This window comes from Linepithema humile, chromosome 3 (genome assembly GCF_040581485.1).
Source record: "Linepithema humile isolate Giens D197 chromosome 3, Lhum_UNIL_v1.0, whole genome shotgun sequence".
Classification (NCBI taxonomy): domain Eukaryota; kingdom Metazoa; phylum Arthropoda; class Insecta; order Hymenoptera; family Formicidae; genus Linepithema; species Linepithema humile.
The window spans coordinates 28,834,304-28,850,671 of record NC_090130.1 but is presented as its reverse complement, the minus strand read 5'-3'; the positions used below and the strand labels follow the sequence as shown (position 1 = coordinate 28,850,671).

At 37.1% G+C, this 16,368-nt stretch overlaps 1 protein-coding gene across 7 annotated transcripts in view; it reads left to right on the top strand.

The window, feature by feature from the left end:
- Positions 1–16,368, top strand: part of LOC105676680 (agrin-like) — a 332,792-nt gene that overhangs the window by 78,560 nt on the left and 237,864 nt on the right. For all 7 annotated transcript variants that reach the window (XR_010889146.1, XM_067351411.1, XM_067351410.1 and 4 more), the window contains one exon: positions 9,063–9,098. Coding sequence is in view for 6 of the 7 variants with exons in the window: in XM_067351411.1 (XP_067207512.1) it covers positions 9,063–9,098 (36 nt within the window). In the remaining variant the exon portion in view is untranslated. The remainder of the gene's footprint in view (positions 1–9,062; positions 9,099–16,368) is intronic.

Below are 16,368 nucleotides of genomic sequence, written 5' to 3'. Positions count from 1 at the left end.
AAAATACTCGACAAAGGGAAATTTAATTTCGTCTCGAGACAAAAGACCAACCGCGCTAGTGAGAACAGAGTACGAAACGCGCGATCCGACATGGTCAACTTTTATGGCTCCGACGGGCGAAAAAAAGAGTGCGGAAACCAATGCGCGCTTAAAGACGCGACTCTTTGGGAAAGTCTTGTCGAGTGGCTGACGTTTAATTTAATAAAACCGTCACAGCTTTTCTTTGCTACTTCCTCTTTCTCGCGCAATTTCGCGGGGAAAGGGCAGTTTCCGCGCCACTTCCCTTCCCCGGCGCCGAAACCGGTCGTCTCCTGAAGTGTAGTGTAAAATTCCTTCGGAAAAACTACACGAACCAGCCGCGGTGCACCTTGTTAAGAACGTTAAACTTACGGTCGGGAGTTTGCTGGAACTTTGTAATTTCCCGAGCGCGCTGATTGACGTTCGCTGTTTTTGCGCGTTTTTACGCTTTTTCGGCCATCGTACAATATGCACAAACGTTCGATTTTCAGAAAATAATAGTATCGATCGGTTCGATTAGTATGGTGCCTGTTATAAAATTACATGAAATGTTAATTAACTAGTTATAATTTCTGTTTGGTGGATTACGATTGTTGAGACTATTAGAGCGGAATCGTTAAATTGGAAGAGTAGAATCTAGGTGTCAATTAATTTTGCATCAATTGTGGTTATTATTATTGTAGCACTGTGTAAATTTTACTTATGCAGATTGCAAACCACTCGTAAATCTTTCATAAAACGGGATGTTAAAATGAAAATAAAGCAGTTGTTTCCGGAATGTATGCGTAACCGAATTGCAGAAATATGTATATTTATATCATTTTATGATTTATAATCTCTTACCAATAGTTATTAAAAAAAATACGTTATTAAATAAAACTATAATCATATTTACAGTTTGTAGAGTTAAAAATATTTTTTCTAGATATGGAACATATATATTGTATATTATTTATTATTGCTTATTGAAAATTAATTTTATTAATTAGGTTAATAATTATGAGTCAGTTAGTTAATTAATTACCAATTAGTTGATCATTAATTAATATTAATATTGTTTATGGCGAATTTCAGTTAGCTGTTCTCCGCTCAATTCTTAATTATTGTAATTTTGCAACAAAAATCAGACATGTTCCGAAGAATTTATTCTTAATACTGACGTACGATTATGCGACAGTTAAGTTTCAGTTCCCCGCCGCTTGTCTCCAGTGGAAGTAGATCGATCACTTGATCGCGTGACATTAATTCATTATTGCAACAGAAATTCACGACTGCTCGAATGAAGACGATGCTATCAAATAACGTCGAAAGAAATTAATGTTATAAGCTGATCCACGATATTTTCGCGTCGTAAATTACGTTCTTGCATTAATATTCCAGCTACACAAACGGTACGAAAATGTTTTCTACTTAACGCCGGGTTCTTACCGCTTGATATATCGTCGCTCGTTTTATCGGCGATTTTTCTCGTTGTGTAATTATCCGTTAACCCATTTCACGGTGCCTTAAGTCGTATTTTGTCGTCACCAGCCCAGGACAATGCTCCTGCTCGTTGAATTTTTCGTCCGATAAACTCGAAGATTTAAGTTGCCGATCAGTCGAATGTAAAAAATTTTGTCACAGAAAAGAATCGTTCTGAATACGCTGAGAAAATTCATTTTAAAATACATTATCCATCATCCACCGACGTAAAAGTTTTGTAAAATGGAAATGAAATAATTTATCAAAGAATATAAAGAGAAATTTTTTAAACAATGTAACAAAAACTATTGAGTTTGTCACGGTAATTCTGGTCATTTTACTCGCTTATTTAAAAGTCGACTTTCGTGCAACAAAAACTCTAAATTGTTTTTAATAACATTATTTTATATTTCATTCATTTGATGATGTTTGAGAATGGACGGCTAATTGAAAATAATTGACGCATCACTAATTGCAATAATTTAAGGATGATATGCATTTTAATATTTATACGTTTATACGTATACATATATTATAAATATTCGATAGGTTGGACGAGAGAGTATCGGTGCATATTATTCCTCTTTCTCTTGATTGTCATGCTTATTCTCAGCCGACTGATGTGTCAATTATTAGCAACTAACATGCGACTAATACTGTCATTGTCAATTGTCGTCATAGCCGACAAGACTAATTGTTGACTTGATGGAATTTCGAAGTAGGTCACAATTACGCGGTCGAATATGCTCCCTTCGTCTCCCTTTTACGACGAATCTTGCATTATTGCTACGTCATTGTTTCGTTGACCCGTCACTGAAATTACTCGACGGAATAAAAAAGCATTTTTGTTCTAATTTGAACGAAAAAGAAACGTTGATCGAAGTTTGGCATTACAATATTGAAGGCGGTAGAAAAGACCACTTGCATACTTGCGTCACTACGCAAGAGAGAGTTCATTAGCCACTTTACATTTAGGAAAAGTTTTGATCCTTTTGAATAGAACAAAATTGCTCGGCAAGAGAAAGAGAGCGTAAGAAAATAATAAAGAATATGATTATTTATTTAATAAGCATATTTCTTACTCGCGTCGTTGTTAGATAATAATGCAGCATGTGTTTGTCGTCGCTACAATTGATCTTGCAAGCGCATTTTTATTTTCTAATTAGAGAGAGAAAGATATTTTTATGGCGTCCGCGTTTCTCTGCCATTCATCAAAAGATATCGCGTAATACAGCGCGTGATCCGGTCGCGCTATCACGTGTCGGCCATTGTCGGCATCGTTTTCGCACATGTGTGCATTTGAGCTGAGTTTGTTGCGCTTTATATCACTTAACGCACGTTTCACAGTTCCACCGTTTGTCCGCGCGTGTAGATTTCCGTCGAAGACGAAGAATCGACACGTCCGGCGTAAGTATATCGCGCACGTGGGCGCAGTTACGAAAGACGTGAGCGCGAACCCCCAGAAGGGAAACTTTCTTCATTTTTCGCCCGAGGTTCGATCGTCGGGGCTCGGGGGAAGTTTTTCCTTGAAATATCGCGGGAATCAATCGCCGGCGCGAGTGGCCGCGATCGCAATGCTATTTTCCGCGCTTTTTCCGGCACTCGGGAGCGAAGTAATGGGTTAGTTTAGCCGAGTTGTCAAGCATGCTGCCGCTCCGGTGCGGCAACTTGGGAATAGCTTTTGATCTTGCCGAGCGACAGGCGGGAGTGAGATTTTCGGTTTAATCCTCGCAGCTCTCTCTCTCTCTCTCTCTCTCTCTCTCTCTCTCTCTCTCTCTCTCTCTCTTTCTCTCCTTTTTCCGCGTTACAATTATAATTTATATCATCTCTAATGTTCTATTTAACAATCGAGTAAAATAAAGTTGCGACAAGAAGTAATGTTTAAATTACACGTTGAAGCACACTGTTCTTACAAATGAAAGACATAGCATGTATGATAATTCAGCATTAATGTGCAGCGATTTTGTTTCCCGCCGTGAAAGATAATGTCTAACATATGTCACTTCTCACGTTAGAAGTATCTGGCTTTTACATTGAAATGACATTTTGTCCGTTCCGCGAAGCACTGCAATAAGCAGACTCGCAATCCCTTAATCCGCGCTGCGTCGAGTGCAAACAGTTCGATAGATTCGTAGAACGTACAAACACATAATAGATCTTCGGTAGTAGACGTTACCAAAGCCGATCGGACTTCCTGTCGATTGATTTCATATACAGGGTGACTTTGCTTCCAAAACTTCGGGATTTTTTCTCCGGAGTGATTTTCAGTCGCAGATTCGTGTGGGAAAATTTCTTTCAAATTACTAATCTGTTTAATCTTGGACTTCGTAATTGTGATATAAATTCATTGGACGTAGCGCAGATGCGCAATAGATATCGACAGTATCGAATACTTGCGATGACTATCGGACTGATGTTGCGAAGCTTACCGGATTGATCAGTCAGCTGTGAACCAACTGGTTGTCCACTAGTGAATGTCGATCCACCTCATCCTCATAACCGAGATACAAGAGACCGTTACTGACGTTACACGTCTATTGATCAAGTTGGTTCCGGTCACATTGTAGTTGCGGATCATCTCTGCTCGAACATTGAATTCGCATTCTGTGTTAGGAGCGTTTTGCAAGGTGCTTCAAATCATCGCACTGGAATACGTATAGTCCGAGTATGCACGAGAGGTTAGAAATCTTCTTCAAGAGAGAAAGCACTGAATTTTAACGAACACTAATATACACTGGAAAAAAAATCTTGTTGGATTATGAAGAATTCTTGAAGATTCCACCAGTATGTCCGTTCGAAAAGGGACGAAACAGAATTTTCGTCGGAATTACCAGAGGATCATGTTTCAATCTACCAGAATTTCTCGTTAACCTTACTAAATTCCTTTAGTTGGTTAAGGGCCAATTTTGCCAACTTCTGGTAGATTTATCCGTCAGTTACTTATTAATAAATATCAGTAATCCTTACTCGGTATTTCAATCGTCGAACAAGGATGGTAGAAGTTGGAACAACTAGCCCTTAACTAACTAAAGGAATTTAGTAAGGTTAACAAGTTTCACTTACCGTAAAACACACTTCACTCTACCGATAAACACTCCGCGTCCCACTCGGGTGATCGCGAAAGGTTAAGAATGTAACCAATATTTCGTTAAGGATTCAACGACGCGACGTAATCTTCCTGTGCTGATGCACAAAGGATCTAATGTGCGAGTAGCGAAGGCGCAGTAAAATAGTATAACAAATGAATGCGGCGAACAGTTGATCAACCGTTCATTGAGCGATGACGAAACTGTTGCAGAGCGCTGTGATTAACGTAACAAGAAGTTTTGTAGATCCAACAAAAAAATACTAAATCAGATCCTTATAGTAAAGTCTACCAAACGGTGTAGTTATAAAATATAAAATCCTGTTATGATTACCAGAAATTCTGCTTTGTTTAACAAAAATTCGTTCTACCAGAAGCGTTTTATTAATATAATCAGAACATTTTTTTGAGCGTAATAATATTAAAATATCCTCTTGTACGCAATAAGCGTCTTATACACACAATAAGTGTCATTTGAGTGAATGAAAATAATTTTATCCGTATATGTTGAGTGCAATTTATATTTATGATGTGCGGCGCTCTATATTTTTTTATGAAGCGGCATGCATTTTATTAGCACAAGCGATAAAGACATGCTCTTGTTTACGCGAAATAAAGTGCACTTACAGAAAATACGATGCGTTCTCATCACGAAAGTATTCCTAAAGAAAACGTAAACATTCCCATATTCTTTATCGGTGTCGTAGATAAGAAGGAATGTTTGTTTGATAGAATGCTTTTTTGTTACAACCGCAACTTTTCGATTTATCACGCGACAGCGGCCTGTATATATGTTGCTTTATCGTACGTTGTGTGTTAATTTGTATAAATAATCCGTATTCCGTCTTGAAAAAATATGTTTCGTTCTCGTCCGCGGGAATAAGATTGAGGGTGGCCGCTGTCGAATGCAAATAAAGACGAATAAAGGATAGTGTCTGCGTGCGCCGTACGTGAAATCCTTCCGCAGGGAGTAGCTCTGATGTATGAGACATTATGTTTATGAATCATGATAAAGAGTGCTTGTAAACGTCCAAATTACGCGCGCGCTGCACTTTAACGCGTTCTATCGTTCCGGAGTGCACGTTATTATGCGTGCATCGAATATTTATGTTGAAATTTAACCACATATAATACCACCGTTTATCGGAAATTTATTACGCATGCTATAGCAACCCGTGTTCGTCGTTTTTCAGTTGTAAATGTGTCACTTTCTGCTTTGCGTCGTGCGCAGTAACTGTACTTTGAAATCAAGTTATCGTTAGAAGTGTCGTTAAAACAAAAATGTACCACAAAAACATGGTTATCATTTGGTCGTATATTCGATAATGTATGCATTTGATAAAAGCGTCCTTTAATTAATTTGCGTATAATATTTATTTATGTGTATTATGTTTTCAGTTTCTTCATATGCGAGATAAACTCCTTCTGATTTCAACTGCATTCTATCGCATTCTCTTTCTCTCTCTCTTGCTTTCTCATTGCTATTCACTGTTCTGCGATGTTTCTCGAGAACAATGTACTCTATCGAGCTCTCGAGTAAAAGCGATCTAAGCAATCTTCCGGACTTGGCGCGCCTTCCGTTTCTGCAAAATTTCGTGCGCAAATCCGTAACCTGGTCATTTAATAGGTTTATTCAACCGCGTCGTTTCCTCTTATCTTATCCTCGATGGTTATCTCTCTCGCTGAATCGATATCTGGGAGGGCTTTGATGTCCCATTGATATCCATCTTGTACGAAGAAACTTTCGAATGTCACGAGCAAACAGGCGCATTAAATAAAGATTGCAAAATGAATATATGAAGATAAATATGACTGTAATTATATGATGGAAATACTTCATAATAATCAATATCCATAAATTCTGTTTGAAGCACAAAGATAACGCAGCGCGGTGAACGTGTAATTTCAAGTTTGTATATAATTAATATAAAAATCACATAATTTTATATATACGCGACGTAGCATTTTACAATTTTTTAGTAATAAACGAGCAACGAAGACGAAGAATGTCACGCGTGCTGTGCATAATAGAGCAGCGGTTCCATTTCATCATCATTGCGAATGATCACGTTTCACACTGGATGTTTCATCAGCGAAGATTCTTATGTGTACCAAGCTCTTATGCAAATTGCACATGCGGCGGTTCTTATGTATGCACGCATGCACAGATACACGTCTCACAGAGACCAATCGACGTGTTATCCTTTGCGGCTTGTGTGAGCGGCGACATGTGTTTCCTGTGTGCGTCAACCCTGCGGCGCCATATCTCGTATCCGGAAAGGGGAATATCGGCGCGATATCGGCGTACACAAATTCTCATAGAGTCGACCTGCATACATATCGACGCTTTGGCAGCGCCGCGTGGCTGGAACAGCAACGGCGTGCATCTATGTGGCAGCGTACATATATGCAATCTTGAGCGATGTCCTGGGCGACGCCGCACCACTCTCTTCCGAATGTCCAATTTAGAAATTTATGGGACACCCGACTCGCGCTCTTAACACACTGCTACACGCGTCTCGCATTTCAATATGTCGCTACGTCAGTTGCTTTTCGACGAAGATATTTGCTTTTCCGTCGCAATATTCTTAATAGACAGTCTGACGAAATTATTTATCGATCTTCGCTGATTTGCATGCAACAATAACGACTGAATCTTTTCTCGTTGTTAAATTAGAAATAGAGCTTAATTTTGTTGGTCGCAATTGACTTGGACTTTTGTCTGCGCTTTATTCCTTTCGATCATTATTTATTTATACTTATTTATACGAATCGCCGTAATTTGTCCGGAAAAAGTTCTCGATTTGTACGGAGTTCTTTTTAAAGTGTAGGAGTAACGTATTTATAATTTAACTTAATTGCATACCATGTCTACAATACAAGTTTTATAATTACGCCGCGATTCAAATTTCAAAGAAAAAGTCGGTTTCCAATTTGTCAAAGAATAAAGCGCCTAAAATTTAATGGACAGCTGCAGCTTCCTCAGTGAGCGATATACATTTACTAGCCGCGTGTGGAATTTTGTTTAGAGCGTCGGATGAAAGCAAAGAATTAATATTCCGCGCGCTTTGAGAAATATCAGTTATTATCTACCATTCCGACGACATGTACAATACGTCACCGATCTCGCGGTGTTTTTATGATGGACATTCGCAGTTTAGCGATTAGTTTCTCGAGCATCTCTCGAAATTCATATGGAAACTTGTAATTATTTTCGACGTCAGTACCGCACAAAACCTCTTCATTAAAGGGTTTTCTGGAAAGGATAATTAAAAGTTTCACGAGAAGCTTTGGAGCGGGCAAAGTGCGACGGGGCATTCAAATTTCTCTGCGTTCCTCGTCATTATGCTGGCCTTTTTATTTACCATATTAAAAGTAACTATTTGACTAATATGGAAGAATAAAATATATGTAGAATAATAATTTGCCAATTATTTCAAAAAATAATGCGATAATCACGAGACGCTATCTGCACAATTGAAAAATACAACAATGCAGAAAATGTGGCTTAGATATGTAGTATCGTCAAGTTTCATCACTGCGCTGCTTTTAAAGATGATAAAACTCAATAGCGTAATATTTCTCGATAAATATGCACAGCGTGTGACAGGATGACGGCATATATTTTGTAATATTTTCCTTCGTCAAGTGCCCGTATTTTCGGAATATCGGTGTTACATTCGTGTCTTGCCTAAATGCCGACTGCATAGACGCTTTGTACGTTTACGTTTTCACGTCTCACGAGACTCGTTACGCGACAAGAGCCCGCATTCCGGACAACCAGTAAGAATGGCCACTTAATTAAGGTGGACTTTAATTAAATTAAATTCTTTAATTAAGTTACTTCAGTTAAAGAGAATAAATCTTATCGCGATATAAGCACTAATATAAATTACTTAATTCCACGTAGGGCGACAGTCTCTTTTGCAGCTTCCGCGCAATGCTAATTGTATTCTTGTAATTAGTTTGCGTTTTAAACTACTAGATAGAAGGCTTCTACTAGCTTTGTGTGACGAGAGCCGTGCTACATTATACTATAAATTCACTGTTCTGACAATATTATTTTCAGACGCACATGTAATTTGTCTTAAAACGCGCAGAATAAGCACTGTATTATTTTTTTCATAAATATAACAAGTTGACGAATTTATAGATTCCTTTTCTTTGCAAAAATTGACCGTTTGATCGCAGATGTACCTTTTATAATAAGGTATTTTTCTGTTACTCGGGCTACAAAGCAATACAAGAAAACAATGAAATTTAAAAATTCCTTTTGATTAATTAGATGTAAGTTTAAATTAAAATTCCGCATTGATTATAAAAATGGCTACGCGGGATGTAGATATTGTGGTGCTGAAATTATAATAATGAAATTTTCATGTTGTAATTGCGGTGATGGTAAAAGTATCATAAAGATAGCGAGCTTTGTGAATAATTAACTGCGTGTACATACGTACTGTAACTAATTTTACTAATACTAACCTTTTTCTCTTTCCAGACATGTCCTACAAGCCGCGTCATCCCGTTATCGAGGGTAAGTATTTTCAATCATAATACATGCAGTACTAATGGTATGCCAATCTAAATCGGGGAAAGCTTCTCATCCGTTTGAAGCTCGGCACATAGCGCTTTGTACAAACGCACACTATGATAATATTGATTTTCCAAACGAATAGCACGGTCTATGTCAATTTCGCGCGGTCTTTTAGGCGATTCATAACTTTTGATTAATGCTAGTATTAATCGGTTACAATACGCCGCTCTTAAATCACAAAGTATTGTATCCGTAAGAATGTAAGCGTCGTTAAATAAAATTAGTACATTGCACACATGTATGACGTGTTTAACTTGAAATCGATTTGTATCGACAATTGGGTTAAGCGCGCGCGTGTGGGAGATACATAAAATCGACAATTTCCACTTTGTCGGCGATGCGCGCGCGCGCGCTATCGTACACAGAATTCATCGATATGCCGTTCGCACTGAGCTGAGTTGCCGGCGAAATCGCAGATTTAGATAGCTCGACACGCGACGTTTCGGGACGTGTTATTCCGAAGAATAACCCGACGGGAATGCGGGCCGAGTGGTGCCTTTCAAACGACTGGCGGCACGGCTCAATTACATGAAACGCGCGGTGGCCGCGCGTACCGTGAAATTGCGTTATCGCCGCCAAAACGATCGCGATAGCACGCGTGTTTTGCGCTCGCGTTCCGCAACGCCGTCCGCGGCTGATTTTTAAAGATATATATATATATATATATATATATTCCGCTGCCGCGCACCGCGCGCGTCTTTTAATGACATTCGCCTCGTTATTTCGTACGAGTAATTATAATCTCGTCCGTGAAAATTGTTAGAGAAACAATTTCTATGCAATTAGAGCAATAATTACAGTGTGTTTTCGAATAGAATGTAAAGATGATTTTTAGCATTATACCGAACACAATATCTCTTGATATAAATTTAATTGCGCATTGTGTCATATCCGAAACTATGGTGTGCTTTCCAATTAGCGACAAAAGAGTACACAAAAGTATTATTCTCTTTCTGTTGCTCATTGGATATCGAACAAAGACAGAATGAACTCGTGTCGATTGTGTCCTTTGCTGGAAAGCGGCCATATTATGAAATACTTTGGGCACATTGTGCAATATTTTTCGGTGCTTTCTGATGCTAAAAATTACTGATTGTTCATTCTTTTCTAATTCCGCTGTCCTCTTATTTGTGAGGTTATAAAAAATGTCCGCGACGAAATAATGACCGTCTAGATATCAAAATTGCCTATGGCGGCTTACTTTCAAATCACTTCTTTTTCTCTCTCTCTCTCTCGTCTTTTTTTCGTACGCTCGCACGATATGTACACACGCGCGTATTTGGATAAAATACAAATACAAACAGTCCTTAGTAAAACATAACACACTTGAAAATTTCTCGCTCGCTACCGATGTTTCTGTTGGTGCTCGCGTTTCCCGCGGCGATGTACGTGCATCGCATATACAGATATTGACACAGTCTATTTGGTATTTCTGAGCTCACCTCCCCGCCTTATTTTTCACAGTCACAGCCGAAGTAATCCCCGAGTGGGCGCGACTTCCCCCCGGCGACGTTCTCCAAACACAAAATCGCCCATCAAAACTCGGGTATTGGGCTGTGTTTCGCGATTATTTACATTCGAATATATCTTTCCATCCCGAATCTTGTTGCGTATCTCGCTTTACTCTTTTTTTCTCTGTCTCTCTTTCTCTCTATTTTTTATCAGGATTGCTAGAATTCAAACTGTTCTCGTTACTGCGGCCGCAGAAAGGTTACCTTTCTTATACTGTGCCTGCTCTCATTACCGTGTCTACTCTTGTTACTGTTGACTGCTCTCGTTAGCGAGATATATGACAGCATGTAGTCTCGCACTTTCGGACAAATTCCAAATTTGGCGAATAATAATAATAAAAAAATGCAAATATATATGTAAAAAAAAATAATAAATATGGAAAAATATATTCAAGAGCAAACAAAGGAGGGATGTAAAGGGGGAAAAATATGCATAAATTTTACGAGGATCGAACCACTGCTATCTTCAGTAATTACAGTTGTTTGTTGATGGACGCATTAATTAATGGCAAGTTTAACGCGAAATAACGAACGAGATGGGAGATTTTCACGCTATGTTATTGCTGTGTGATCGTCATATTTCGTGGCAAGTTCTTGTTTTGTGTAACTTTGTGCACTTATAATATAGATGCAATATGCACATACAGAATCAATAATATCTTAATATGTAAAGTTGCGCTAAATTTTGATAATTTGGGGAGGACACATTATATCTAAATTTCATGCTTATTGGTAAAAAATGCTACAAGACAAACTCATGAGAAACTCAAGAGAAACACATTTTTATTGATTTATTTACGAATTACTGTTAATATTTTAGCTTTACATTTAATTTCTCACGTATGTTAGATATTAAACTGTCAAATACCGTCTCGAATTATGATTCACAAACTAGACACGATGTGTTCGCCTTGTCGAACTTTGATTTCATGTGTTAAAGCATTATTGATTTCCAGTATACGTGTACAATCGTCTCCAATTTAGGCGAAAGCGGCACATGAATTTCAAATCAAGTTATAAAGCATTTTCCTAACAAATAAGAAAATTTAGCCTTTATTAAATTTTTTTAAAATATTAAATTATTAAAAAGTAATTTTGACATAATCATGATTGATTGCTGCCATATAGAGTGTATGTCTATCTAACAGATACAATAAAAAAATACGTAATTGATTATTCAAACTACCAAAGTTTATTTGATTTTTCTTTTGCGAGTTTTTTCATTTCCGGAGGTTTGATAATTAGCTTTCAGATTAAATTTTAATTAGAGCAAAGCTTACTTTAAGCATGTTAAAAAATTTGTTTATGCTCTTTAATTACATTCTTTCAAGTTTATTGTTGTTTTTTAATATGTTTGATGTTTCAAACATTTTTCCATATTTTGCAAGATTATTATTAAGAAAAATACAATAGAAGAAATAATTAAATGAAACAAGAACATTACTTTTTCATTCATTTGATGAAAATTTTCATTTAAATACAATTCTTTCTAGTTAATCGTATAATTATTATTGCTTTGCAGATTGTTATGTAATAATCTAGGAAACTTTAACAACAATTTAATTTTTAATAATTGTTTCTAATAAAATTTGAATACTCTCTACTGCAATTAATTTATTTGACATAAAACACGTATCAGTATTTCTAAATATATAATTAGTCGCAAATGCGTAGCGAATTCATGTTTATTCATACGCAGGCAATCTGCTTATGGTATTCTTTAAAGATACTACATCCGACTTTTTCGGTGCTGAACGGAATTCGCCAGATGTATACTTTACGAGCTCTTGTATTATTCATATTTTTATACCGCGTGAAGCAATATGTGCACAGATCTACTTATGTGATGTCTGTAAGATAGTCACAGCGACGTAAAGCTCGAAAATTGATTATAACGACGACAATGTGCTATATTCATGCATATCTAGTTCACATTAATATCGAAATTATCTGCAAAAAATAGTGAAGAAATATAATCTTATTGAAACTCGTGTAAACAATCGATCAAACTTTGTGTGCTTTACAACAATATGTATGCCTTCACATTAATTAACTATTTAAAAAATTTTGTTTCAAGCACACAATGTTTGAGGCACTTTAGATTAACCCAAATTAATGCTGAATTAATACTGAAGTTTCTCGTCATATTCACTCAATAATGGTATGACCAATAGGAGTATTAATTTAATCGAATGTATTTAATGGCTGTTTCGCGGATTCTCCACATATTCGCTCGCATATCGAAAATGCACGTATGTGCAGCAGACTGCACGTCAGGGGATATACGTTACATATTATATGTAGAGCAAAATTCTGCGCAAACAGACAAGTGATGCGTACGTGAGCGACTTGATGTGCTCACGTAGTTATGTATTCGTACATTATGTGAACTATATATGTCAGGTATTTGACGTAAAAATAACTTGGGCTTTGTCTCTTTACGAAGCAGGACTGGTTTATTGAAAAATAACTGGCCTTTGTCTTTTTACGAAGCAGGACTGGTTATTGAATTTGCGTAGAATTATTTACATTACACAGAGAAATTTGCAACTGCATTAAAAAAAATTGTTAGTGATTTTGATATTAAAGTAAATATTTTCTTCTTCAATTGAATATTTAGTCTGACTCTCTTATTAAAGTTGCAAGCAGATTTCGCTGATAATTCATGGAATATTTTATCTCTCAGATATATACAATATATTAGAGTTACTTCAACGCTGACACAAGGCCGCGGTGGAAACGCGTTTATTTCGGGGCATTTTCGAATGTGATGCTTTTGAGAGCCACTGTCCCGTCGAAATCCAGTTCGCAGTAGCGGGTCGATGCGATTTGAAACTGAAACCGTCGCGGTCTAAAGGGATAGAGGTGAGGACCAGATAGCTTTCATTCGCTAAAAGGCCACCGCCATTGTGCTATCTCCCGAGAATATACCCGGGGAAACGATACGCGATGGCTGCGTTTTGACCACTCGATTTACCAGTAACGGAATGACGCCTCTGTGTACACTCGAGTGTAACGCCGCTGCTGCACGACCGTCAAACTGCCCGGCCAATCGATTATGTAACGGCCAAACTGAGTAAATGGTTTTCACAAAAAATATACACGTTCTTAAAAGCGCGCGTGAGCAGCGTCGGGGCTTGTTAATCGGCTATCGCGTCGTATTTTCGCGAAATCGTTTATCTGTATCCATTTTGCGTCCACCATTTCGTTAATTTGCCATCAATTTCACTGATATTGTGGATACTTCATAGCTTTTCGCAAGGAGATAATTTATCAGCATTTAATCACAATCAGATGATATTATGAACATCGAAACGAGACGGCACGATATAGTGTATCTGTACGCGCGTTGCCGGATTATCGATTACGTCAGTATCTAATTACAATTCTATGTAGAATAGAATACGGTTGTGTCGAAATATGCAAGGAGCTTGCGAAGGAGCGCGCAAAACTCGGTCGAAGGTCAATGGCGACGAGAGTTTTTCCGATGCTTTTACTGCTTCCGCTTTTAGCATCCGGAGCACCACTTGTTTTTCGCGGAAACTTGGACTTGCCTCGCGCATTCTCTCCGCCGTGCGCATTCTGTGAATGCTGCGCGCAGCAACTGAGGACCTTTATCGAGTACGCAGTGGCGTCGCACCTACCTACGAGTGGTGATAAGATTACGCTAAGAAATTGCTTTTCGCGGGCGGATGAGGGTGAACTTTCTCCGGCGAGCTGCGCTCTCCTTTCTTCCACTCCGTCTTATCCTTCCTTCCGTCTACTAAATCCAACTCAACCCTCACTTCGTCCTGGAACTGTAATTTTACGATTTCTTTTTGTTGTACTTCACACAATCGTGCCTCTCATGCTCGCTTTTATTTCACGACACGTCGATCAGTGGAAGAAAAAGAGTTGAAAGCTCACACGAAGTTCACGTCGGAAAGAATATTATGCACTTGTTACTTCATGGCAGGAGCGCAGTTTGTGCGGTATGTAATCTTTTGTGTTGACTGCTAAAATTGTTGTGTCATTATTTTTCTCGTGTTTCCCGACTTCGTCAAATGACTTTGGAGATATCGAAGAAAACTAGCACAACAACACGTTCAAATAATCCAGCGATTATATTTTAATAAAATGAAATCTTTTATTGCTATAAAAATTCCAACACACAATTATGTCATTATTAAGATTATAAGCGAACAAAAAATTTTGATAATAATAGAAATGAAGAAAAAACATGAAAATAAAAAATTATGAGAAAATCAATTTTATGAAGAAAGGAAAGACCTGTATAAATAAACAGATAATAATTTTCATAATTACCATTGATTGTCAAAGTTGTAAAATAATCATATCACGTGAAAACGTGTATTAGAATTTTCTGCGGGTTTTCAACATTTGTCATTAGCATACCTTAATCGGAATCCATGTGCGATGAACAAACTCGTTAAATCGTCTCAGTTTGCAGAAGCACCACTCCTACGTACTCAGTATCGCATCCGATATGCGCAACAGCCCTTCCTTCCCCTTCCAATGCAACATAATTACGTGCGTAATTATTGCCCGTAACAATACTTCATTCCATTTACAAATCAGTGTAGCGGAGAAGTTGTTGCAGGATTAAAATTGCCATTATTTTAACGAGATGTCAACGAAATTTACATATTATTTATCCGCGATTATAATAATGCAAACTGGAAATAAACACGGGAAATGTTACGCACCGTTAATTTTTCAATACAAAGTTAATATTTTATAGATGCCAAGATGGACTTTGGTTCCCATTATTATTAAATATATGGTATGAAATGAAAACAATTCCAAAAGTCGATAATACTTCTTCATTTACTTTATGTGTGTGCGTTTTTAAACGGTAAAATAATAACGATTTTTGTAAATTTAATTGTTTATTGATCAATGTTATAGCTTTCTCAGACCTCAATTAATATTAAAGAATTAATATCGAAGAACGTTAATTGTGATTTTCTAATTATGTTTTATTTATTAAGAAATTTAAATATTTTTTCAATTTAATAAATATATTATAGAAAAAATTGTATTTAAAAGCTTTTAAAAGTTGAATAATTGTCGTTTCGTCGACATTACAGCTGGACCTATAATTAAAATTAGCTAATTAAAACTATTAATTCTCGACATGTTTTCTTAAATTGAGTTCTGTTTCATCCGCTGTGAATTTGCCGCTGGTCGATCTTCTCTTCAGTTTATTCGGCGATAAGCGGCAGGTGCACAGTTACATAAACATTTTATTACATTATTGCGTTGCTGTGTGTGTGTTCAGGCTGGCGAGCACGGAACTAATTGACTTTCGCCGATAACAGTTTCCCGCAATAGTTTCTCGATACCGAAAGCTACAGTGGGAACGTTCGCGGGATTGGGAGAGATTTCGTTAATTGATCGATATTTATTTAAAAGGTTCTAGTTCAAAGCGTACACTTAGTTGCAAAACCTTATAAATTCTATACAATAAGCATAAAAAGTAACGTAAGAATATAACTACCTCTTAGTGACGAATATAGCAAAGTTCATTATTATTAAAATATAAAATATTCAAGAAAATTTTAATAAATAATTTGCTATTTAAAAAGTTTTAAAAAATTATAAAATTAGGCATAAATCGACATTTTTGTCAAACGGTGATTCTTGTAATCGTAATTTATGATGAGAGAATACAAAATAACGATAAAACCAAACATCAA